The 27,624-nt window shown below is 40.0% G+C and overlaps 2 protein-coding genes across 2 annotated transcripts in view; both read right to left on the bottom strand.

Annotated features, from left to right (window-relative positions):
- ndufs4 (NADH:ubiquinone oxidoreductase subunit S4) overlaps window positions 1–15,584 on the bottom strand; it is a 121,384-nt gene extending 105,800 nt beyond the window's left edge. The window contains exon 1 of the mRNA XM_084308075.1: window positions 15,479–15,584. Within this exon, the coding sequence (XP_084164201.1) occupies window positions 15,479–15,561 (83 nt within the window). The 5' untranslated portion in view covers window positions 15,562–15,584. The remainder of the gene's footprint in view (window positions 1–15,478) is intronic.
- Window positions 15,585–17,263: 1,679 nt separating this feature from the next.
- On the bottom strand, window positions 17,264–27,143 carry fsta (follistatin a). Its single transcript, XM_084307290.1, has 6 exons — window positions 27,032–27,143; window positions 25,775–25,966; window positions 25,334–25,552; window positions 24,997–25,221; window positions 21,954–22,184; window positions 17,264–18,466 (listed from the first exon to the last, which is right to left on the bottom strand). The coding sequence occupies exons 1-6, from the start codon at window positions 27,120–27,122 to the stop codon at window positions 18,375–18,377; spliced, it is 1,050 nt and encodes a 349-aa protein (XP_084163416.1). The 5' UTR covers window positions 27,123–27,143; the 3' UTR covers window positions 17,264–18,374.
- Window positions 27,144–27,624: the final 481 nt, after the last annotated feature.

Raw genomic sequence — 27,624 nt, 5'->3', positions numbered from 1 at the left:
TGCAGCTGGACCCTATTGCCCACCTCTGCTGTTGATAACGCTAGCCAAGTTAGCTGTACACACATACACAGTGGGCCAGTTACTTTGGTGTAGGGGTGTAACAATGCATCACAATGCATCGATCCTAAGGGGAAAATTCAACTGCATCGATTTGAAAATGTTAGAAACGATTATCGCAATTTTAATGTGTACACAGTGTTGCTATTCTCATGTCAGTTACAGCCAACACAACGACATATGCTACTGCATCAACGTTATGATTAACAACGCAAGGCATTCGTTTTGTTGCATTAACGTTATATTACTATTGCTATCGATAAATCTAGGTGTTCTCAAATCTATTGCTATTGGTAAGACTAGAATAATTTACATTAACTTAATGTTACTTGTGTCTCGGAAAACGCTCGCATATCGCAATGGCGGACTTTCAGGAAGTAAAAGAGAAAATGAGAGCTTCCGATTGGTCATTTCTTTTTTTTTCTTGAAACCAGTCACGTCACTCTACTGTGATTGGACCGTTGGCTTGAGTGCAATGTGGGACTTGTAGTTTTTGAACGATTATCACGGAGAAAAAAGCACGATTGAGGCTGTAATCTTCACTCGCACACCGTGCGAGTAATTGATTTTTCCGTTTCGCACACACATATTTCTAGGGGCATATGCGAGCAATATGGTCGCACTGTAGAGCCCTGTACATGCTAACAACACAGAGTAGGCAGAGCAGTCTTGATTAGGGATGGGTACCTTTCACATTTGAACAGATACCGGTACCGGTACCGGTACCTGTGAATCGATACCGGTACCCAACGGTACCTTTTTTCGGTACTTTAAAAAAAAATTAAAAAAAAATTAAAAAAAATATTTTTTATTAATTTTTTTTTTTTTTTACTTTTTTTTTCTTCATGTCAACGTTCACACGCACAATATGCTTACCTAGGATTTGACTTGATTCAACAACAAAGCAGTCGGAGCAATGACAAGCCGAAAACTGTCGAAATTTAATTTACCTACCTCAGTCGTAAAAAAAAATCCAAACTTCAAATAACTACAATTTCGACAGTTTTCGGCTTGTCATTGCTCCGACTGCTTTGTTGTTGAATCAAGTCAAATCCTAGGTAAGCATATATTGTGCGTGTGAACGTTGACATGAAAAAAAAAAAGTAAAAAAAAAAAAAAAAAATTAATAAAAAATATTTTTTTTTATTTTTTTTTAGGTTTCTCACTTGATTCGATACTCGGTAGTACCGACGTGTTTCGGTTCGGTACCTCAAAAGTACCGAATTCGGTACCCATCCCTAGTCTTGATACATGCTAACAACACAGAGAGTAGGCAGACATTCTACATGCCTTCGTTCGTGCGCTATCCCATGCAAAAAATCATCCCGTTTCAAAATAATCCAGTCTCGTTTTCTGGAACGCGAGATATGACGTGTGTTGTGCAGCATGCGCATTTTCGTGTGGGTTGCTCGCCTGCGACCTATATTATTTTCAGTCAAAACACAACCATTAGGGATGCACCGATATGAAAATTTGCCAACGATACCGATTGTTCAACTAACACAATCGCCAATCGGCCGATACCGATATTTGTGGCAAAAAGAATTTATATATATATATTTTGTTTTTTATTATGAAACTACTGTATATTTGTATGTCTCTAAATGTTTTGATGAATTGAAAATGGAGGACCCTTATGTAAAAAAGCCGAAAGTCTTTTTCTGGTCTTCATCCTCTAGTCCACTGAGCTGTACTGTATTGTACCCATTCTGCAATCTGTTAATAAAGTTTTCAATCAATCAATCAATCAGACAAATGTATAGAAAAGCTTTTATTATAACCATATAACAAAAAATTATATTATTGTTTATGAAAATGTTTTAGCCCTATGCTTGACTATTATTTTAGGCATGGCAACAAATAAAATAATAATAATAAAATGAATAAATAAAATATTAAATAAATAAATAGGCTACACGTCTCTCTTTTTGTGTTACAAATTGTGCTCACCGATATGAACATAGGCCTCTTTACTTACTTAAAAAAGGAAACATCAAGAAATATAATTATGGTATTAATTCCATGTGTTTTTATTTTATAATGCTCATGAGTCGATTATTGCTGAAGTCTGAGTTAGGCTTGGGCGGTATGACGGATTAAGGTATAGCGGGGTATTTAGAAATACCGACGGTATTGATTTTCAATACCGTCCGTCACCGTCAAAATCACAGATGCGCTTCAGTTTCTATAACAGTGAAACGGAGTTTTGAGTGTAGTGCACACACTGAGTGTAGTGCACACACGCGCCAGCAGAGGGCGAGACCGCTCTAGTGGAGCGAGTGGGTCACAACGGTGTTCACGTTTTACGGTAATGTTGCGACAGTGCTGTGAAAATACCGTAAAGCGTTGTGACGAGAGCAGTGTTGTTGTGGTGCACTGGTGGAGCAAGCAAATAATCCGTCTCTTATTATATGTGAACTAAAGAGTACAAGGTTTACACAACAGCCCCCACCTAGGGCTGGGCGATATGACGATATTATATAAATATCGGGTACAGTTCATTAACGATACACTTTTTTAACGTATCGTGGATATCGTGATGTTTTGCCCAAGAGGATTGTGTCGCGTCAATCTGGTCCACCCCGTTCAAACTTTTGAACAACGCCGCTCCCACACACACACTACTGCATCAAAGTTAGTTAGTACTTATGATTAACAAAGGCATTCGTTTTGTGGCATCAACATTATATAGTTACACGTTATATAGTTACACATCAGCGTATTTACCCAAACATAGCAACGTCCGATGACGACATAGATAGCAAGCGTTACTGTTCATATCTCAGTCCGTGCCGAGTTGTGCGTGCCCATTCTGCGGTCTGTTAATAAAGTTTTCAATCAGACAGATGTATGGAAAGGCTTTTATTATAACATTTGTTGCAGTAAAATCATTATGCCTCGTTGTCATGCTGCGGTGCGCTAGTAATCACTCGTCGGCTGCGGTGAGCTGTTGTTGTTGTCGTTGAGCTGAGCTCTCGTTAAAATCAAGGAGGGCATTCAGGAAGTAAAAAAAGAATAGCGCTGCTTGCCGATTGGTGCTAAGAACAGCAGGGCGGGTACAAGCGAATGATTGAATGAATGAAAACGTTATTAACGATTGCAGAATGGGTACAATACAGTACAGCTCAATACAACAACAGTGGACTGACTGGAGGATGAAGACCAGAAAAAGACTTTCGGCTTTTTTACATAAGGGTCCTCCATTTTCAATTCATCAAAACATTTAGAGACATACAAATATACAGTAGTTTCATAAAAATGCTAAAATCCTATTGATTGATTTAAAACTTTATTAACATATTGCAGAATGGGTACAGTACAGCTCAATACATACAATTGTTAAGGGGATGCAGACCAGCGAAAGACTTTCGTCTTGTTTACATCAGGGTCCCCCATTTTCAATTCATCATATTTCATATCTAAATCATATAATATCTCATTGCTAAATATATGCAATATATAATCTAATAATCCAATAATCTAAATCTAATATATAATATAAAAATGCTAAATGCATGGGTATTTTATTTTGTCTTTAATGTTAGCTTGCAAACTCAAATACTGTCTTGGTAAGCCTCATAATGAATTGTTTGGGGAAAAAAAGAAAAACATCGTGATGCGTATCGTGTATCGCCGAAAGGTCAGAAAATATCGTGATATCATATTTAGGCCATATCGCCCAGCCCTACCCCCACCTGCCTTTTTATTGTATTTGTACCGTCCTGTACTATCCGCTGTCAGCTGTTTATCTCTCTCTGTGAGCTACTGAGCTTGAATAACTAGCGTTAGCTCACGTTAAGTAGCGTTAGCTCTGCGGCTAATCTTAGATTACTCTGAACTAAATCAATGACTAGGTTATAAAGCATTCGAGTAGTTTTCACTGCACATAGAAGTAGCCAAACAACGGGAGCATTTCGGGAGCATATCACCAAAACCCAGACAATTTCTAGCCCTTAAGGAATCAAATAGTCTGCCATGGCTATAGGCTAGATGCTAACGCTAAAACGGTGCAGGCTTCTACCGGTGCGGGACTACCATTCTGAGAGCTGACGATGATTTGTTTACTTGGTAACACGTAACCCCCCCCCCCCCCTGCTGATGAAAATGAAAGTCATACCGTCAAATACCGTGCACCGGGGTATTATAACATAAAGGTTTGCCGGTGTGAAAAAAAGGATACCGCCCAAGCCTAGTCTGAGTCATACAATACTCACTGGCTTTCATAACAGACTAACTTGTCTTGCTCAATACTTGTTTATTAGTTTTAATAAGAGAGCACTATCTCTCAACCAAAGCAATGCAACAGAACAATTTTGATTGACAGTCGATTCTGCCAATTACATCACACCACTTGCACCCGCCTCTGCTGTTCTTACCACCAATCGGCAAGCGCTTATTCGTTTTTTACTTCCGGGAAGTCCGCCATTGATTTTCAGGAGAGATCAACAACAAAGCTAATAAAGTTAGCTCCCCGCGGCCCACGAGTAGATTACCAGCGCTCCGCAGGAGTACTAAACAAGGCATAATGATTTTACTGCAACGAATGTTATAATAAAAGCCTTTCTATACATTTGTCTGATTTAGGGATGGGTACCTTTCACATTTGAACCGGTACCGGTACCTGTGAATCGATACCGGTACCCAACGGTACCTTCTTTCTGTACTTTAGTCTCAAGAAATGTAATTTACCTACCTCAGTCGTAAAAAAAGAAAATCCAAACTTCAAATAACTACAATTTCGACAGTTTTCGGCTTGTCATTGCTCCGACTGCTTTGTTGTTGAATCAAGTCAAATCCTAGGTAAGCATATATTGTGCGTGTGAACGTTGACATGAAAAAAAAAAAGTTAAAAAAAAAATAAAAAATAATTAAAAAAGATTTAATAAAAAAAAAAAAAAAAAAAAAATGGTTTCTCACTTGATTCGATACTCGGTAGTACCGACGTGTTTCGGTTCGGTACCTCAAAAGTACCGAATTCGGTACCCATCCCTAGTCTGATTGAAAACTTTATTAACAGATTGCAGAATGGGTACAATTCAGTACGGGCTCTCTGAGCAAAGGAAGGACGTGAGAGATATGAGTAATGCTTGCTATGGTCGGGTAAATACGCTGATGTTATTGAATGTGTAACTATATAACGTTAATGCCACAAAACGAATGCCTTTGTTAATCATAAGTAGTAACTTTGATGCAGTCGCGTGTGTGTGTGGGGACGGCGTTGTGCAGGTCGCTTGACTGAAACTTTTTTCAAAGTTTGAATGTGTGGACCAGATTGATGAGACACAAATTGATGGATATTTATCGGCTACTACCATCGGCACATTTGAGCTTATCGGCCGATACCGATACCCGACCGATATATCGGTGCACCCCTAACAACCATATATGGAATGTTTCTATTCACAAAGCCACCAGGGGGGAAGGGGGGGTAGTTTTCCGACACTGGGATCATTAAAAAGGCATGTTTTATGATGGGGTTCGGTAAGATAGACGTTACTTTTGTCAGCAGGTCCACCAAAACCCCATCCATTCTTGTTCCAAGTGTCTTGGGTCAGAACAGGATCAATAAATATAACTAGTGATGCACGATATATCGGCCGCCGATATAATATCGGCCGATATACAGTGACATTTTTTGGCCTTAAATAGTTTCAAAATATCAGTCATTTCTGAAAATAAGTTACAAAAGTAAAAATAATTATGCGTTTTGGAAAATAGCTCTTTGTTTGATTATCATAAAAAAGTGTTTTCTATACAGAGATATCGACATCGGTAAATATCGGTATCGGCCAGAACAGCAATATTAATATCGGTTATCGGTATCAGCCACAATTTTCACATCGGTGCATCACTAAATATAACGTTAGTTGGCCCGTTAGTAGCGTTGGGCATCGTTTGGATTTGAACGATTCCGGTTCCGATTCCGATTCTCCATATCGATTCCTGTTCTAAACTATTCTCGATTCTAGATTTCATACTATTCACATTTTCAGTTGACTTGATACAGTTTAATTTGGTTGCTGTACTGTAACTAGGGTATTAATTAACAAAGTAAAAAAAAAAAAAAAAAATTAAGAATCGAAATTAAGAATCGAAATGCAAATATGTTCCAGAACCGGAAGTTAGGAACCGGTTCCTATTAGAACCGGTTTTCAGTGCCCAACCCTACCCGTTAGCAGCGCCAGGGTAATGTTACATCCAAACAGCCTGTTTGAAAATACTAGAATCCAACATCATCTGGTGAAAACGCATATGTTATGGATGGGTCGTCACCGTTTGACCTCTTCATAATAATCTCCAATAGTTCGCTCTAGGCGATCGCCATTGCAGAACGTTAGTTGGCTCTAGTCTGGGGTGCTGTCAGGGGGCGAAATTAAAGCCCGCCACCCGCCATTTGCGGGCAGTTTTTACGTTTGGTGCCTCCCACTGAGAGGTCTGCCTGCCGTGTGGCGGGCAATCAAATAGTCATGTGAAAACCGAAAATCATGATCCAATTCTGAGCGGAGTTCTCACTCGCTGTCTCAGCACAGACATGCAGCGCACCGCGCACTGCTCCTCCTACCCCTCCCGCACCTGTTTCTGTATGCTGCATGTAAACAGAGGACAGTCACCGTGACGTTAGTCTAGTCAGAGGGACCTCCGTGAGCTAATGTTAGCTACTGTTACAAAATGACCCAGTCAACTATTCACTTTTAGTTTAATACATGAGGCATTGTGCAACGTTATCCAGCCGGCTAGCTACTGATAGCTCCCGACATCAACAACTGCTCCAGCAAGTGTCCAGTGCAGTGGCTAGGTAGCTCATGTTAGCCCACGTTAGCTCACTAGTCACTACGAAATGTCCCAGTAAACTAAATAGTTCAGAGGCGTTGTCCCAACGCCATCCAGCAGTAGCTACAGATAGCTCCTGACATCAATGTCCTACAACATGCGTATTCGAGCCCCTGGCTTACATCGCATGAGGGCTGCTGAATAGGGTCCAGCTGGAGCGCAGGAGAATCCTTTCATGCTGAATGTAGAGTTTAGGGTCCAGCTGCAGCGCCGGAAAATCCTTGCTGGAGCTGGAGGCCACTCGAGTATACACACAGACAGTGGAGCTGTTTGCAGACAGCGAGGTGGCGATGTCTCGCAGATAATACAACTACAAGTATGATTATATAATATATATATATTTTATTAAAAAAAATTTATATAAAATAATTATTATTATTTTTTAATCAAAAAAAAGTTGGCAGGTAAGAAATATGCTTGGCGGGTAGATTCTTCCCATCTACCCACCACTGGCCAGTGAGTCAAAAAGTTAATTTCGCCCCCTGGGTGCTCTCAACTCGGCAACAGATAATGTTACCTCCTCGGCCGGTTTGACTATAGTATTTTTATGATATACCAGAAGTGCTGAGTCCAATGTAGTCTGGTGAAAACGCACGTTATCATCCATAAGTGTGATCGTTTTGTCCTCTTCATAATAATCTCCAAAAGTCGCGATCGCCATTGGTACCTCTCTACTCACTGCTGCTCCCTTTCGAGTGCTCTCAACTGCGGCGTGGGGGGGCCCAACACTAAACTAGCCCAGTTCAAAAGGTAGGCGATACTGCCACCTATCGGGATTTGATCGTCATTTCAATTCGAATTTACTCAGAGGTCCCAGGAACACACACCAAGGTCCACGTGACTGTTTAGAATAATAATAAAAAAATAACGAGAGAAAAAAAGAGAAATCTAGTTTTTGGCATTCAATGAGTTAAGACAAAGAAGTGGAATGCAATGGCCAAGTCAATCACCTGACCTGAATCCAATTGAGCACGCATTTCACTTGCTGAAGACAAAACTGAAGGGAAAATGCGCCAAGAACAAGCAGGAACTGAAGATAGTTGCAGTAGAGGCCTGGAAGAGCATCACCAGGTAATAAACCCAGTGTCTGATGTCTATGGTTCCAGACTTCAGGCTGTCATCGACTGCAAAGGATTTCAGTCAAGCAGTCAGTCTGCCAGTTAGCCAGCCAGTCAGCCAGCTCTACAGGGTCTGGCCAACAATGCTGCAATGAAAGCTCCATTTCACTGTGAATTCATAGGAATAACAAGATTAATTTAGATACTGATTAGTGGATCAAATACCCGCTGGATGAATGGATGACTTCAATCATTGTGAACCTATATAAGAATAAGAATCAACCTGCAACCATAACATGCTCCTAATTCAACTTGATTATGACTGGTCAGCCTGCTGCGAGAACTCAGCTAATGTTGCTGCTTTCAAATTATCAGTAAAGGAACTATTTCTTCCTTTCTTCTTTCTTAAGGCCTCTACATGCTACAGCAACTTCAAAGCAACTGCAACACAACATCGGCGCGATTTCAGCGCGGTTGTTTTAGAGGGTCTTGTAGACTGTGTTGCTTGGACGTTGCGTACATGTCCCCAGAATCTAATCTGAACAACCGTTGCGTTGATATTGCGTAGCAGTGATTGGTTGGTTAGCGAATGGGGGCGGGGCTGTCATAGAATAATATTAGTCCCGCAGAGAATAATATCCTCCATTGTTGAAGCCAGCGTTGACGCTAAATAATCAGCGTCACATAGCTCGCCTTTTTCTGAAAACCCAAGCACATATTGTTCCATAGCATACGCCTTCAGTTGATCATGACAAATCCTCTCTTACCTTGACGATTAAAAAGCCTCCATAATTTAGTAAATAAAGATGTAGCCAGCCAGCTAGCATTGGGTCTATTCAAAATGCTAGCTACATAGCTAACCAAGTAAATACAATGGTATCCGTCCTGAGGTAACGTTAAATACAACGTTTGCTAGTCGAAATGACTGGACACACACAGGGACAAGTTAAACATCAATCAAGTAATTTATTCCAATAGGTAGTTTGAGCTGCATGTGAGCCGAGGTCCTCTCCATTGGAAACTAATGATGTTACGGTAACGTTAGCTCGAAAAGCACAGAAAGTGAAGCTGCTAGCAACAGACACTATAACACTTCCGGTCGGGGGTTTTCAAAATAAAAGAGCGACGTCTAAAATCACCGGAAATACGTTTATTTTGTACATTATCCAAAGTTAACACGAACCTAAACTAACTTTAGATTAGTTTAGGTTCGTGTAACGTTAGATATTGTAAAAAAATAAACGTATTTACGGTGCTTTTAGACTCGCTCTTTTATTTTGAAACCCCCCGCCCGGAAGTAAAAATTATGCTTATTTTTCTGCTTTTATCAATGGGTTGGTTGAGAAGGGAAGCGTCATCTATCTAGGGAACCTAGCTACATACGGGGTACAATGTTACATAGGCTGCGCGTTGATTTTGCAGAAGCATAAAGGTAGAGTGTCTGCAACACCGTTGCTTTGTCGATGTTGTGTCGAAGTTGCTTTGAATTTGCTGTAGCATGCAGAGGCCTTTACACAGTACCGTATATTTGTATGTCTTCAGGGAGCGAAATTAACTTTTTGACTCACCGGCCAGTGGCGGGTAGATGGGAAGAATCTACCCGCCAAGCAGATTTCTTACCTGCCAACTTTTTTTTGATACATTTTTTTTTATTATTATTTTATATAAAAAAAGATTTTTTTTAATAAAATATATATATTATATAATCATACTTTTAGTTGTATTATCTGCGAGACATCGCCACCTCGCTGTCTGCAAACAGCTCCACTGTCTGTGTGTGGCCTCCAGCTCCAGCAAGAACCCAGTGCCCACCTCTGCGGTTGATAACGCTAGCCAGGTTAGCTGTACACACATACACAGTGGGCCAGTTGTAGGGGTGTAACAATGCATCGCAATGCATCGATCCTACTTTGCAATATTTACAAAACATGACATTGTTTTCGAACTCTAGCCATGGGGAAATGTTTAGCCAATTCACGTTAAATTTGTATGTCTTCCCTCCGGCTCCAGTGGGTGTAGCTTCGCTAGCTACAGTGGCTACATTGGGTGCTACAGTGGGTGTAGCCTCGCTAGCTTGGCCAACTTCGCTAGCATGCTGGCTAGCGTCAGTATCTTGGTTAACGTTAACCATCACCTCTGTAACATGAGCTGCCTCGCCTGACTTCTCATTCTCCGGTATCTTTCGCGCAAAATAAAAATGAATGGGCTTCGACATGGCTGTATTATTGTTTGACTCAGACAGTGACGCAGCCGCTGATCATTACTTTCGGTTTCCAGTCGCGTGACCACAGGAAACTACTGTGATTGGAACGTTTATGCGGCTGTGAACTGTGGGACTTGTAGTTTTTTAACGATTCTCACAGCGGAGAAAAAAAAGGACGAATGAGAGACTGTACTCTGCACTCGCTGGCCCCACTCGCACGCCGTGCGAGTACTTGATTTTGCATGTTCGCACGCACATATTTTTAGGGGCATATGCGAGCAATATGGTCGCACTGTAGAGCCCTGTTTACGTGCCGAGTATGTGTGTGGCGTGAATTCTGAGGCCACGTTTATAGTAGTGGGGGTATACAGTGGACGTTGTTTCAATATATTGTGGCGGAAGAGAGTATTTTAGTGTCATATTTAGCACATTGTCATGGAATACACCGCTAAGATAAAACAGGCTGGCTAGTATAACTAGCTTGCACGGCACTGTTTTATATATTTACGTGCCGAGTATGTGTGTGTTTTGAATTCTGAGGCCACGTTTATAGTAGTGTGGGGTATACAGTTCGTTTCAATATATTGTGGCGGAAGAGAGTATTTTAGTGTCATATTTATTGTCATGAGATACTCCGCTTGTCGGCTAACTGACATCAACTCGACTTGAGACATTCGCAGCAGCATAAGAAGTTAATTAAACTTGACAGACATTATATCGACGATAATTATCGATATCGAATTATATGAAAATATTTATAATTTTAATCGCGATAACGTTTTTGGTCATATCGCCCAGCCCTATGACTACGTCACAGCCAAGAAGGGGAGCGCTGGATTTGTGAAAAACTCCCTGTTCCTAAACCACACGCCATCAGTTTTACCACAGTACTGGCAAAACGGGAGGAGGCTATAATAAAAACAAGCGCCCGTCATCCAAATCCACCCACACCGGATTTCTTTTAACCAAAAAATTTATTATATGTTATCGGAGCTATCAATAACGTTATCGAGATGACGTCATAATTGCTGATATCGGCCCGATAATTATCGGCCCGATAATTATCGTGCATCCCTAACTACAACTCGTACACCTTACTGTAAATTGTACCTAAATTGTACCTCATCCCATTTCTGCTCTGCACTATATAGTATTGTATATTAGTTAGAGCTGGGCCGTTAACGGCGTTAACGTGCTGCGTTAACGCTATACTAGTATCGCGCGATAATATAATTAACGCATTAATCTAAAAAAAAAAGAAAATGTTTTTTTTTTTTTTTACCTTTATTTACCCAGGGTATGTTCGCTGAGCACAGATGCTCTTTTTCAGGAACGCCCTGCTTCACATTCACACAGTTCCATTCACACCTGGGAGCTGCCCAGTACAACCACAGTTGACACCATTGGCCACTGAGCAACTCCACTGGAGCAGTTGATTCAAGCCATGTCACATAGTTCAAGTTTGAAATGATTCTTTCTGTTTTGCTCCTGAGAGTGCTAGATACTGTACTGTACTGGTAATTAGGGCTGCAACGATTAGTCGACATAATCGACGACGTCGATTATAAAAAATCGTTGATGAGAAATTGTTGCGTCGATTAGTCATTTAAAAAAAAAAAAAAAAATTTTTTTTTTTTTTTGTGCACTACCTATCTTTGTGAGAGTGGCTTCTCAGGGTTCCAGACAACATCATAACATGATGATCCCATAGCAAATTTTGGACATTGAAAACATTGTTCCCCTGCAGGAGATGATGATCAGACTAGACACACAATACATTACACACGCACTCCTCTCACTCACACACAGCGATCAGAGTAAGACACACACATACACACTCCTCTCACTCACACACAGCGATCAGAGTAAGACACACACACATACACACTCCTCTCACTCACACACAGCGATCAGAGTAAGACACACACACATTCACACTCCTCTCTCTCACACACAGCGATCAGAGTAAGACACACACACATTCACACTCCTCTCACTCACACACAGCGATCAGAGTAAGACACACACACATACACAAATTACACAGTACACACCTCTCACTCACACAGCGATCAGAGTAAGACACACACAAATTACACAGTACACACACTCCTCTCACTCACACAGCGATCAGAGTAAGACACACACACATACACACACACACACACATTCACACTCCTCTCTCTCACACACAGCGATCAGAGTAAGACACACACACATTCACACTCCTCTCACTCACACACAGCGATCAGAGTAAGACACACACACATACACAAATTACACAGTACACACCTCTCACTCACACAGCGATCAGAGTAAGACACACACAAATTACACAGTACACACACTCCTCTCACTCACACAGCGATCAGAGTAAGACACACACACATACACACACACACGGACTCCTCTCACACACAGCAAACAAAAGTTATTTAAAGTACACTTCCACTTTAATTTGTATTATTTAATTTATTTATCTTGTTATGAGTGATTGCTGTATTGTTCTTCAAATACATTTTCATTTAAAGTGGCTTAAAGATCCAAATTCAAATGTTTCATGAGTCATTATTTTAATTTGCTATGGGATCATCATGTTATGATGTTGTTGTTTGGTCCTGACAAGAGTCTCAAAGTCTGGGGTGATGGTAGACAAGCAACTCTGAGGTCATGCTCAATGTCCAATCTGTTCCTCTGCTCTGTCTTCAGCTGGACCAGAGCTGAGAAGCCACTTTCACAAAGATAGGTAATTAAAAAAAAAAAAAAAAAATCCTTTTTTTTTTTTTTGTTGTTTACATTGGTTTTCGATTAGTCGACTAATCGAAAAAATAATCGGCAGATTAGTCGACTACCAAATTAGTCATTAGTTGCAGCCCTACTGGTAATATTATTTATTTGTGTTAACTTCTGAATAAAACAACTTATTAAACACAAGTACATCTTATTGAACATTATTTTGATATTTCATTACCAATTATCATAGCAAAACAGCTTTTTCAAACAGTCTGTAATGCATTTTGGAAACGGTAGATGGGCTCATGGTGTAATGGGCCACCTGGCCTGAGAAACATAAGGAGGAAAGAAAAAGTAAGGACTTACTTCTGGTCATTATTTGGGTAGAACACACATATTTTGAATGCCTTCAGCAGTTTTTTTTTTTTTTTTTTAGCCATTTTAATCTAGATTAAATCCAGGATTGCAGATAGATTAATCTAGATTAAAAAAATTTATCTATGCCCACCTCTAATATTAGTACATTGCATAGTATATTGTATGGTAACTCAGTTACTTCTATTCTGCATCGAACATTGTACATATGTCTATACTGAACACTGTGACCTCTACTTTTACTTCTATTTTACATGCTATACTATTTTATTTCATACTTATCTTGTCTAACACAGTCTCTGGAGCGAAACAGTAAGAAGCATTTTGTATAAAAGTATTCTGTACTTCTGTATGACAACTATTAAAGAAACTTGAAACTTGAAACTCAACCCTACAACAAACTGACCAGATCTGCTTTTATTTTTCAACTGTAATAAATCTATACACATCAAATGCCAAAACAAACACGTACCTTTGACTTAGAATAGTCTGTTTTATTGAAATCTGCACAGCAGTAGTTTGTTTATACTTCAGAAGTATGATATTTAGACTTGGTACTCAAAATGAATGGAAGTGATTCAAGTGACTGAGGAGCCTGACCGTGACACCTGAGAGGAACTAGGCAAAATCTGCATATGGCTCGCTGATAACAAACTATCATTACACATGGGCAAAACAGAGTCCATTCTCTTCGGTTCAAATAACAAACTCAGCAAGACCGACGGCTTCTCAGTTACAGTGGGTGACAATATTGTCACAAGGAAAGATGAAATTACCTACCTGGGCTCCACCCTAGAGACTAATCTTTCCTGTGACAAAATGGCATCCAATGTAATAAAAAAAAGTCAACCAACGAACTCGATTCTTGTACCGGATCTCCTCTCTGGTAAACAAGAACACCCTGAAGACTCTGGCAGGAGCACTCATACAAGGGTACTACGACTATGCTTGCACCTCATGGTACCAAAACACCTCAAAGGCGCTAAAAACAAAATTACAAACATCTCAAAACTAACTGGTCAGACTACTGCTTGACCTTACTCCTAGAACCCACCTCACCCCTGCCCACTTTGACAACCTAGGATGGCTTAGAGTAGACGACAGAGTACAGCAACTTGCAATGGGCCTGGTCTACAAGATACACTACACGACCAAGGTACCCATGTACATGTCAAAATACTTCCCAAAGGTCAGTGAATACCATGATCACAACACCAGAGGGAGCTCCACAAATCATGTTAAACCCAGATTCGGCTCAAACAAGGGACTAAACACGTTTCGCAATTATGCCACATCAATGTGGAACGCCCTACCCAAAGCTGTAAAGGAATGTGAATCACTACACACTTTCAAAAACACTCTCAAAGAACACCTACGGGAGACTGCAATTCGAAACTGGCCCATGTAAATGTCCTAACCCAACCCCCTCCAATGTACAGTAAATGACCAAGTATGGTTGTCAATATTCCAATATACAGTTTTGCTTGTACAGTTGTACAGTGCCCCCCCCCCCCCCCACCCCTCCTGCCCATGGGGGAAAATGGGGGACCCTGATATAAACAAGACGAAAGTCTTTCTCTGGTCTGCATCCCCCTAACAATTGTGTGTATTGAGCTGTACTGTATTGTACCCATTCTGCAATCTGTTAATAAAGTTTTCAATCAATCAATCAATCAATCAATAGTGACGTTGACAGCAGACGACAGGAACAACAGTGGTCGCTAGCGTACTAGTAGGTGACTTTATACTGTGTAAGAGGTCACTGATGAAATATGACAAGTTCTACTAAAGTGAAATATCTCTTTTAACTTGTGATAATGAACAAACGATAATTCAGGTTACAGGACAGGTTACTGGGACTTCTCTCCCAACCAGGTTCTGACTTGGCCTCAAAACCCACGACCCCAATAACACAACTGTTGTCCCGACCCGCACAGTTAGCTACTAGCCACAATGACAACACACGCTAGTCTGGATAATAATCACAATCAGACACATTATGCATCGCAGACAGAACGGACTCGTTATGCCCATTTGGCCCCAGAAAAGCACCACTGCAGAGCTGAATTAGCTTCGGCTAACATCGATGACCGGCTAACATAAAGGACAGGTTAGCAGCAGGCAGCCTTCCTCTCACCTGACGTCACTCTGAATAGTCCGCAAAGAGAGAATGATAAAAAAAAAAGAGAATATTCAAATCAATAAATCAATTATCAGTTACCTGGCGGGGTTCAGGAACACTTTGGTAGCTGAATTTATGATAGAAATACGTCCCAAGCTGAGAAGTGACATTGAAGACGCCATGTTTACTGTCAACACCGAGGTACGGAGTCTGAGGAGGGACAAAAACTACGGTCTTGAAGAGAACGAGCTTTACATTGGAATGTCGTTCTTGTGTTTACTTTTACGTTCATAATTTTCTCTCTTTCTTACCATGTATAAATAATTTATAGTATTTATTATTTATATTATTATTAATTTAACTTAATAATTGAGATATTTAATAAAAAGCTGGTTTTTTATCTGAAAAAAAAAAAAAAAAAAAAAAAAAAATCTAACCCTAACTAACCGTACTGTCATGCACTTGTCCTAATAAACTAACCTACACTGTAGCACTCAACACTTTGATGAACATTGTTGCTCAGCTGATAGAGTTGTGCCCTTCCTGATGGCTTGTCGTACAGAACTTGTAAGTCGCTTTGGATAAAAGCGTCAGCTAAATGACTAAATGTAAATGTAAATGTGATACTGGCATTATATCTTCCTCACGTTTTTTTTTTACTTTGAGTTTATGCATCTTTCCCTCATTAGTTTTGGGGATCAATTGTGTCCATCAGTGGGTTATTATGTATTTCAACAACAGTGTAAGCTGGGCATGAGTCCCAATAACACTAGGCATTTAAATGATGGTTTGTGGTTTTTAAGTCTAACTCACGCCACGCATTGATCTACAGAATCATCTTCTTAAAGGCCCGATCAGTTTTCTAAAGTTGGGTAGTGGGTAGCCCATCACCAAAAAATAAGCAAAAACGACATGTTTTACTCAAGTACTGTACTTGAGTACTTTTACTGTACTTTAGTATTTTCATTTGAGGGAACTTTGTACTTTTACTCCACTACATTTCAAATTAAATATTGTACTTTCACTGCGCTACATTCATCTGAACCCATCAGTTACTAGTGACTTTGTTGAAAACATGGCAAAAATCGATTACAATTATGTACTTTCAAATTTGAAGTCTGTAAACTTCAAGAAAATGTAATCAGAGCAGCATAGCTGGACCACATACCACTTTAACATAACCTTTAATCAGAGCAGCAGAACTGGACCACATACCACTTTAACATGCAACTTTAACTCTGCAAAATTTACTGTGTACCACTTTAACCTTTAATCAGAGCAGCATAACTGTACCACAGCCCATCCCATATCTATCCATTTAAATAACTCAGTTAATTATTAACCAAACCTGAACTATCCCTTTAAATAACTAATTTAATAATTAACCAGATTAAAACCTGAACTATCCATTTAAATTGATTATTTGCGTAGGTCATCTGGGTACTTTTGAATGAACATGGAAATCTCAGTATTGAGATTTTGTGCAGTTGGTAAAACGTACTTATCCTTCAATAGAATTGTTAATTACAGTACATTTGTACTGTTATATCTTAGATACCAGTTAAAGTGTGTGTATATTCAATCAACATTTTTTCACTCTGAAACGTATGTAGACCATTCACAGTCGGGCAGATGAACATAGACTGAAATTAACTTTCTAGATCTCCCAGGTGATGGTACGTCATGTCATTTTATTAGAATGTTTTGAATTAAAACTGAATCTGTTCATCGTATTGTTAAATCATGGTGATAGATACACTATGGCATTGTTTGCACATCAATAAACAGTGTAGTCAATAAAGGCAAAACATGTAAGGAAAAAGAAAATTTATTGTCACTCTTCATATCTGTACAAATACCATCAAACTTTGTATGTACACATGACATTTACATAAAAAATACAAAACTATATATTCAGAACTCAATTTTGTATTTCTCTTGTGAAATTTGAAAATAAAAATGCATTCTGAGAGTAGAATTGTGTGAGAGAAGCGACGTGATAAGGTCTGATATTGTGTTAAGTACTGCTGTATGTCATCCTAGAGCTCTGGAAGAGCGTGCGGAGAAGAGAAAATAAACAACATTGGCAAGAAGACAGCACACAAATGGTTAATGGCACATTTCTTTTTTTTCTTCAAAATAATCAAGTATCATCCAAGTCATCTCTTTTCTAACGTGTCGAATACAAAATAATGTTATTGAATAATGTCCAGAGCTGACATCTCCACTGGAAAACAAACCTAAACGACTAAACCCCACGAAGAGCAACAAAAACAAAAACAAAACGAAAAAATTGCTATTTTTTCTCTTTCTTTTCACCACCGCCATGTTGTACCTCTGACACTGTACCTCTGCAGAACCATTGAGAGAATCCCTTTGGTCAGTTATTATCATGACACTGTACCTCTGCAGAACCATCGAGAGAATCCCTTTGGTCAGTTATTATCATGACACTGTACCTCTGCAGAACCATTGAGAGAATCCCTTTGGTCAGTTATTATCATGAGTTGTAAACAAACCAGAAACACTTCTGTACATTAAATGATTGATATATTCCCAATAAATAAACACACAGCCTAAACATGCATTTTTACGTAGGTGTGACATAAAACATCTGTGATAAAGATCTGACAGTAAGAAGCAGATTTTTTACAGCTCAGGGAATGCAATTTACAGCTTGCAGAAAGACATCTACTTTACACGGTACATGACAAATAAATAACACTGCTTCTCTTTGGACAAATATATTTCTTCATGATAAAAAAAAAGAAAGGGAACAGGGGGGGAGCGGGGATGACTTTAACAATATCTCATGTTGATAGTATGTCTGACATTATAATGTATAAATTATAAAACACAACAAAACAACAGTATAAATAAACATCTAGCAGACTGGACTATATGTATACTTCCTTGATTTCTTTCAAAAATAAATAAGCATACACATCATGTACAGTTTTGGACACTGGGTCTGTCCCCACTAGCGACGGCCCGCCTATCCATCCAGTATAGAAGATAAATGGACATATGACATGTAGTCTGGCTCTTCATCATCATCCTCATCCTCCTCCTGGTCCTCCGTTATAGCTATATGAAAGAATATATGGTATAGCTGTTGTATGAACATGGACCACAACAGCTCAGAATATCATCACCGAACGAGAGAAAGAAAATAACTACTGCAAAGCCACAAGTACTCTTCCTTTTTTTCCCTTTTGTGTGACTCTTTAAAAAGAGTGTGTGTGTGTGTGTGTGTGTGTGTGTGTGTGTGTGTGTGTGTGTGTGTGTGTGTGTGTGTGTGTGTGTGTGTGTGTGTGTGTGTGTGTGTGTGTGTGTGTGTGTGTGTGTGTGTGTGTGTGTGTAGGATGGGGAGGGGGGGGGTTATTGTGGGGATGGAGAATGATAGTGACCCCCCAACCCCAAAATCACACAACTCCAGTTACACAGTCTAGCAAGTCAAGCCTGTGACAAGAATGAAGCCTGGTATGATGGAGAGGGAGACAGGGTGGGATGAGTGGAGCAGGGTGGGGGGGGGGGGGGGGGGGGGGTTCAGGTGGGGGGGGGGGGGGGGGGTCTGGAAGTCTGAATGGCTCAGGTCTCTTTTGCGGGGACAGAATTCCTGAAGGTGGACACGCACACGTAAGACACAAAAAGTGCTCTTGTGTTTCTACTAGGTGTCCTGTTTTGTTTGCGTCAGACTGAAAATGTATTGGGGCTGGACGGTTGACTCTCTGTGCCTCAGCCTGGTCCTGAGTGAGCAGGTCAGGGGGCTGGACGGCTGACTCTCTGTGCCTCAGCCTGGTCCTGAGTGAGCAGGTCAGGGGGCTGGACGGTTGACTCTCTGTGCCTCAGCCTGGTCCTGAGTGAGCAGGTCAGGGGGCTGGACGGCTGACTCTCTGTGCCTCAGCCTGGTCCTGAGTGAGCAGGTCAGGGGGCTGGACGGCTGACTCTCTGTGCCTCAGCCTGGTCCTGAGTGAGCAGGTCAGGGGCTGGACGGCTGACTCTCTGTGCCTCAGCCTGGTCCTGAGTGAGCAGGTCAGGGGGCTGGACGGCTGACTCTCTGTGCCTCAGCCTGGTCCTGAGTGAGCAGGTCAGGGGGCTGGGCGGCTGACTCTCTGTGCCTCAGCCTGGTCCTGAGTGAGCAGGTCAGGGGGCTGGACGGCTGACTCTCTGTGCCTCAGCCTGGTCCTGAGTGAGCAGGTCAGGGGTCACCAACGCTGCTCTGAGGTATTTTCTTTCTTTATACAGAAGAGTTCTTTTTTTTCTTTCTTTTTTTTCTTTCTTTTTTTTCTTTTTTACATTGAACACAAAAAACACACAAGTGAGAGTGACAGTACCAAAAAAACAGGAAGTCCTTCATCGATCCAAACGGATTGATTACTGTTGACGGATACTGAGCTAGAGAGCATCCGTCGGAAAACAGCACAAACAATGGGTGTTATTTAGAAGCTCGATCTCGCTTAAAATATGTAAATAAAGTACTTATTGACCACAGGAAATAGGTACATATTGTTAGGTTATAGCTTATTTATGAAAATGTGTAGATATTACAAATAAGTAATATAGTGACATATTTACGTATTTACAAATAAGTACATATATTACATATTCAAAAATGTTTTCAGAAAACATTTGAGCTTCCCTGCTGGGTAACAAACCGGGTCGCTAGCATAGTGCCTTTACCTCAGGACTACCAAGACACACTCCAAACCCTAACCTTAACCACACTGTTACCTTAAACTAACCATAACCCTAACCCTAACCCTATCTTAACCATAACTGTTAAACGTTAGAACGAATCATCATCATAGTATGCTGTATTTATATCAGGTGGGTGGGTGTCTTAGTCTAGTGGTGAGAACACCTGCCCGCGACCACAACATTGTTGGTTTGACTCCTGGTCGCCCTGTTTGCGATACGAAATGTAAGTATATTACTTATAAATACATTATGTGCCTTTTTCCTGTGGTTGATTAGTGTTTTATTTATTATTTTGATGGGGCCGTGTTGCATTGAGAGAGCGTTGTTGAGCTTCTTAACATTTATCCTGCATACTGGAAAATGCCATGTTTGGATTTGACTCATGAGGTGATCATATTGGTCCCTGGGGTTCAGTGGCCTTAAGGCACGTCATGTTAAGGTAAAAAAATAAAACATAAATTCATCATGAAAAACACCAAGGATTTCATGGTACATTCTTCGACGTAGTGACTTGGAATGTAAACATTTGAGAATTCCTTGTTGTGGCTATTGTTAAATTTGACGCATCGCCCACAGCTTTGTGAGCCGGTGACAAATAGGTTGTTTATATCTTATGTTTCAACTTCGAAATTGATCATCACTATAATCATCATCATCACTACTGTATATAATCATCATCATCATCATCATCATCATCATAACAGCACCAATGTTACAATCACCTGATGTCCATCCTATGACTATATGCAGATGTAGTCTGTTGGCAGTGCGATGTAGGTCACAAGAGGCAGTGCATTTTGAAGTGATTGATTGACAGCCAAAAGCCAAAACAAAACGAACAAAAAAAACAAAAAACATAAATACACCATTACCACGACATTAGCAATGTGACCATGGAATTACAAGCTGTGAAGATATGTCCACTATCATAAACAAAAACACTAAGGACAAAAAAGAACTGCATGAAAGGTAAGGCAACCTGCTCAGGCTGGCCACTAGCATGACCGTGAACTCAAACTAGACTTTCATAAGTCACGATTGTTCTACTGCAAACAAATGTTAGTCTCCTTTATACCACGTTAGTCTTATGTGTCACCCGGACTCCAAGAACAGAGTCATGTGACTTCATCTTTAAAAGAGTCATGTGACTTTATCTTTAAAAGAGTCATGTGACTTTAGCTTAAAAAAAGTCACATGACTTTATCTTTAAAAGAGTTGTGTGACTTTACCTTTAAAAGAGTCGTGTGACTTTACCTTTAAAAGAGTCACGTGACTTTATCTTTAAAATAGTCATGTGACTTTATCTTTAAAAGAGTCATGTGACTTTACCTTTAAAAGAGTCACGTAACTTTATCTTTAAAATAGTCATGCGACTTTACCTTTAAAATAGTCATGTGACTTTATCTTTAAAATAGTCATGTGACTTTACCTTTAAAATAGTCATGTGACTTTACCTTTAAAATAGTCATGTGACTTTATCTTTAAAATAGTCATGTGACTTTATCTTTAAAAGAGTCGTGTGACTTTACCTTTAAAAGAGTCATGTGACTTCATGTAATATCTATATCTTTACCTCTGGATGTCGTTTTGTTTTTTCACGGTTCTGTTATTTTGCTTCGCAGAAGAAAAATAATAAAAAAAAAAAAAAAATTAACAACAACAAAAAAACAAAAAACAAACAACAAAAGCCAGCAACAAAGACGACACCATGCAAAGTTCTTCTCTCAAGTCTTCTCTGCTCGGTCATGTTTTTGGGTGGGGGGGGGGGCAGGAGGAGGGAGGGGGACAATTAGGAAGGAGAGGGACCGGGGTAACAACATGGCTATTGTCTTCTGCTTGGGGGGGGGGGGGGGTTCTTGTCTGTGTTACTTACAGTTGCAAGATCCTGAGTGCTTGACTTCTAGCAGCAGCCCCAGAGAGCAGGCGGCCTGCTTCATGACGCACTCGCTGGGGTAGGTGGTGTTGTCGCTGGCGCACACCGCCTCGTCTGCCCTGCTCTCGGGACACGTCTCGTCACACAGCGAGCAGCGTCCTCGACTCATCCTGCCGTCCCAGAGACACTGCTTCCCCGCGCTGCACAGGATGTCCTCGCACGACTTGGCCTCTGGACGGGACAGCGGGGACAGACAGAGACAGAGAGAGAGAGAGAGAGAGAGAGAGAGAGAGAGAGAGAGAGAGAGAGAGAGAGAGAGAGAGAGAGAGAGAGAGAGAAAGAGAGTGTGGGTGGACGGGTGGTGGGGGCGCGGGGAGTGGCGGTCTTGATTAGGATATTGTACACCGCGTGTCTCTATGTCGAACGGGACCGCTGTGCATGTTCTTCGTGTTCTTCTTGTATGTGGTTTAACTTCATTATTTTATGTATAAGATTAGATATTGTATTACATATGTGGTTTAACTTCATTATTTTATGTATAAGATTAGATATTGTATTACATATGTGGTTTAACTTCATTCTTTTATGTATAAGATTAGATATTGTATTACATATGTGGTTTAACTTCATTATTTTATGTATAAGATTAGATATTGTATTACATATGTGGTTTAACTTCATTATTTTATGTATAAGATTAGATATTGTATTGAATATGTGGTTTAACTTCATTATTTTATGTATAAGATTAGATATTGTATTACATATGTGGTTTAACTTCATTCTTTTATGTATAAGATTAGATCTTGTATTACATATGCGGTTTAACTTCATTCTTTTATGTATAAGATTAGATATTGTATTACATATGCGGTTTAACTTCATTATTTTTATGTATAAGATTAGATATTGTATTACATATGCGGTTTAACTTCATTCGTTTATGTATAAGGTTAGTTCTTGTATTATATACGTGATTTAACTTCATCCTTTTATGTATTAGGTTAGATCTTGTATTACATAATGTGGTTTAACTTCATTATTTTATGTATAAGATTAGATCTTGTATTATATATGTGGTTTATTCATTATTTTATGTATATGATTAGATATTGTATTATATATGTGATTTAACTTCATTCTTTTATGTATAAGGTTAGTTCTTGTATTATATATGTGATTTAACTTCATCCTTTTATGTATAAGGTTAGATCTTGTATTATGTGGTTTAACTTCATTATTTTATGTATAAGGTTAGATCTTGTATGTGATTTAACTTCATCCTTTTATGTATAAGATTAGATCTTGTATTACATGTGGTTTAACTTCATTATTTTATGTATAAGATTAGATCTTGTATTACATGTGGTTTAACTTCATTATTTTATGTATAAGGTTAGATCTTGTATTACATGTGGTTTAACTTAATTATTTTATGTATAAGATTAGATCTTGTATTACATGTGGTTTAACTTAATTATTTTATGTATAAGATTAGATCTTGTATTACATGTGGTTTAACTTCATTATTTTATGTATAAGGTTAGATCTTGTATTACATGTGGTTTAACTTCATTATTTTATGTATAAGGTTAGATCTTGTATGTGATTTAACTTCATCCTTGAATGTATAAAATTAGATCTTGTATTACATGTGGTTTAACTTCATTATTTTATGTATACGATTAGATATTGTATTACATATGTGGTTTAACTTCATAAGGTTAGATCTTGTATTACATAATGTGGTTTAACTTCATTCTTTTATAAGGTTAGATCTTGTATTATGTGGTTTATTCATTATTTTATGTATATGGTTAGATATTGTATTATATGTGATTTAACTTCATTCATTATTTTATGTATAAGGTTAGTTCTTGCATGTATTATGTGATTTAACTTCATCATTTTATGTATAAGGTTAGATCTTGTATGTGGTTTAACTTCATTATTTTATGTATAAGATTAGATCTTGTATTACATATGTGGTTTAACTTCATTATTTTATGTATAAGATTAGATCTTGTATTACATATGTGGTTTAACTTCATTCGTTTATGTATAAGGTTAGATCGTGTATTACATAATGTGGTTTAACTTCATTATTTTATGTATAAGGTTAGATCTTGTATTATATGTGGTTTATTCATTATTTTATGTATATGGTTAGATATTGTATTATGAGGTTTAACTTCATTCTTTTATGTATAAGGTTAGATCTTGTATTGTTTAACTTCGTTATTTTATGTATAAGGTTAGTTCTAGTATTATACCGTATATGTGATTAAAAACGTCATCCTTCATGTATACAAGGTTAGATCTTGTATTATGTGGTTTAACTTCATTATTTTATGTATAAGGTGTGTGTGTGTGTGTGTGTGTGTGTGTGTGTGTGCGTGTGTGTGTGTGTGTGTGTGTGTGTGTGTGCGCGTGTGTGGACGCAGGCGGCCTGATTACTTTTACCAACGGATTTCCAGTTCCGCGTTCGCGTTCTGCAATCTGATTGGCCACTGACGTTTCTGGGCGTGTGACATCTGCGCCAATCGTGTGACGCCTGTTTCTATCACTGGTTAAGCTTAGGCACTCTTTCGAAGTTGGTTAAGGTTAGAGTTTGTCTTAGAGCATGGCGATAGAACACCAGCCCTGATTCCAAACTCTAACCTTAACCAACTTCGAAAGAGTCGCCTAAGCTTACATGACCAGAAACGTCAGTGGCCAATCAGATCGCACCAGAAACGTCAGTGGCCAATCAGAACGCAGAACGCGAACGCGGAACTGAAAATCCGTTGGTAAAAAACTAGACGCGTACAGGCGAGTGCATGCAACAGTGCTGCCAACATCAGGAAACAATCATTTGTCCATCATGCCTTGAACCAACAGGAACAGCTCACAGCTCCTATAAGAGACCCAACACTCTTAGAGGAATGTTGGCAAAAAATGACCTCTAGTATGATGTTGGCAAGAAGGAATGCGCTCCGACTATAAAGCCTGTTGTTTTTCACCCGTGCCGTTTCGTTCCGACACTCCGTTAGCGGGGACTTACTGATGCATTTGCCCTCGTAGGCCACTCCGATGGACCTGCCCAGCAGACAGGTGGCCCTCCTCAGGTGACAGGCACTGGCATAGATGATCCCATCGTTTCCACAGAGGTACTGCTCGGGCGACGTCACTTCGGGGCAAATCCGATTACACGTCACACAATACGCGTTATTTGTCTGGTCCACTACGCACGTGGAGCTTCCGGGGCACAAGACGTCACGGCAGGTCTCTGTCAAAGTGAAAACAAATTTAGGGTCTGTCCGGTTTGGAAAGAAATATCAATCTAACCAAGCACCAAGTGCACCGGCGGTCAAAAGTATTTAGCCAAGTCATTCACTTACTCTTGCATTTTCCTTGGTACTGGACCTCGAGGTCCGGGTGCCCTTTACATTTCGACTTTAGCAGTGCGCACTCGTCTTTGTAGGTCTTGCCGTCCGAGCCGCAGACAGGGCCCTTCCAGGTGACGTTGGAGCAGTCTGGGGCACACACGCAGCGCGGCTTGCTCCGTCTGTTCATCTTGCACCTCTTTCCTGGTCCACAGTCCACATTGTCGCAGGTTTCTAAAATAAAGGCGTTTGTGTTATATATATATATTTTTTTTTTAATTGTGCGTGATGAGAATATGGGTTGGTTTGGGTATGTAAAACGCACACCGATGAAAACAAACACTTCAACAAAACGGATCAATGTACGCATGCTGGTGGGGGAGAGGCGACCGACATGCAACGGCGACATTCGCTGTTATTCTGAAAACGATGGGGGTAAACTGAGAGCACCTCCACCTTTGCAAGGTATGCAGTTGGGAGCTCCGCCGTTGAAGATCATCCACCTAAAGAGAGTGCTGTTGGGCACGTCCTCCTCCGTCCAGGACGTTCCGAGCCTTCCGCTCCGACAACACTCCTCCCGGCTCATGCCCGGCATGTAGAGCACCTGGCACCTCCCGTTCTTCCCCTGCTGCAGCCAGCAGTTGCCCGCTGTAAACCAACCAACAAACAAACAAACAAACAACAACAAAAACGAGTCTTATTATTCGACGTCTGCAAAGCGGCGCTGCTGACCCATGCAGATGCGCTACACACGTGCAGTCTGCAATATCGTCTCCCTCCCGTCCGTCCAGACCATCCGCACGATTCATTCAACCGACACAAAAAACAACATCTCTGGGTGTTTTTGTCTTGGTATATTTCCATTGTTACTGGTAAAGCGTCTGTAGAAGACAAGTGTTGAATTATAGCATATATCCGAGCCCCTCTCGGTGTTTGGGTGATATATGACTGAACATAGCACTGTTTAATTTCCTAAGAATACACACCTATTAGTCGCTGCTCATCAACACACTAAGCAAAACTTTGATCAAAATAATTACAATCATAATAAAAAAATAAAATAAACGTCTCATAGCATTATAATAACACAGCATCTACGCGACCACAGACACAGATATGGACGAGAAACTCAGAACATGCTTTGATACACTTTGCTGTATGAGTCCAATTCTGATGTCAAATATCGCAGTTCTAATGTATAATATCGGGTAAAAAATAAAACAGTCGCCACCTCGTAGTGAATAACGTCTTTACAATTTTGAAATATAGCAACAATAGTAGTGCGTAATTTATAAATAAAAGTCGCCCACATTATCTACAGGTTAGTCACAGGTTTGAACTAGAACCACATACACATAGAGATAACACTGAAGATTAAATGTTTTAATCTTTAATCTCACTGAAGCATTTTAACCTGTTATGGATAGACACCAGATATCGCAATCAGCCCCGGTTTGGGAATTTATATAGGCTGCAAAACCTGCCTATCACTTTGAAGTGTCCCATATGGGCACCTGTTTTATGGGCACTTCAGGCGCGCATTGTCTGATTCAGACGAATGGATCACCACGGTCCCAACAACAACAACAACAACAACAACAACAACAACAACCAGGTCCTCAAACCGACACCTCATGAGGGGTGTTTGAGGGCAGCAAGTCGGGAAGTTTTCCCCAAAACGCTAAAAAGATGAGAAAACGATGAAGAGCTTACCTTGAACTTTCTGATCTTCCATGAAGTGACAAAGCCATATAAACAATAGAATAAAACCAGGGTGGAGGTGATGTTTCAGCATCCTTAGCATGATGATGATGATGAAGATGAAGAAGAGGCGAAGTGGACGAACGTATTGAACACGGGCGGCGCAAAAAGTAATCTGCTTAAGGTGGCGGTGTGTTGAATGAGCGTCAGTCTGGGAATGCAGCCTCTCTTTTTAAATCTATAAGGGGTCTCGGGTTGACTATCTCTGGTGGGCGGTCTCCCGTTCTGTTGGGGGTGGGGAGTGATATATATATATATATATTTTTTTAAACAAAGTTCTTTCAGTCCCCAATCAGGTGACATCGTTTTTGACGCAGTTTTTTTCTCTCTCGACACAATAAATTGATATGAAAAATGGATGGGTTTTATTCTAAACGAGCCCCCACTATGAACTTTAGGAGGGGCTCCGGTCCCTGGCTAGTTATGTAATGATGGAACACAGTAGCATGAATAACTAATCAAACCAAAGCTCAATGGATAATTCCAGCACGGGGTTTTCAAGGTGAAAAACAACTGCATAACCCGATTAAAATGTTTTAAGGTAT

Source organism: Notolepis coatsorum, assembly GCF_963971535.1.
Source record: "Notolepis coatsorum genome assembly, chromosome: 2".
NCBI classification, from domain to species: Eukaryota; Metazoa; Chordata; class Actinopteri; order Aulopiformes; family Paralepididae; genus Notolepis; species Notolepis coatsorum.
This window is presented reverse-complemented; position numbering and strand designations above follow the sequence as displayed.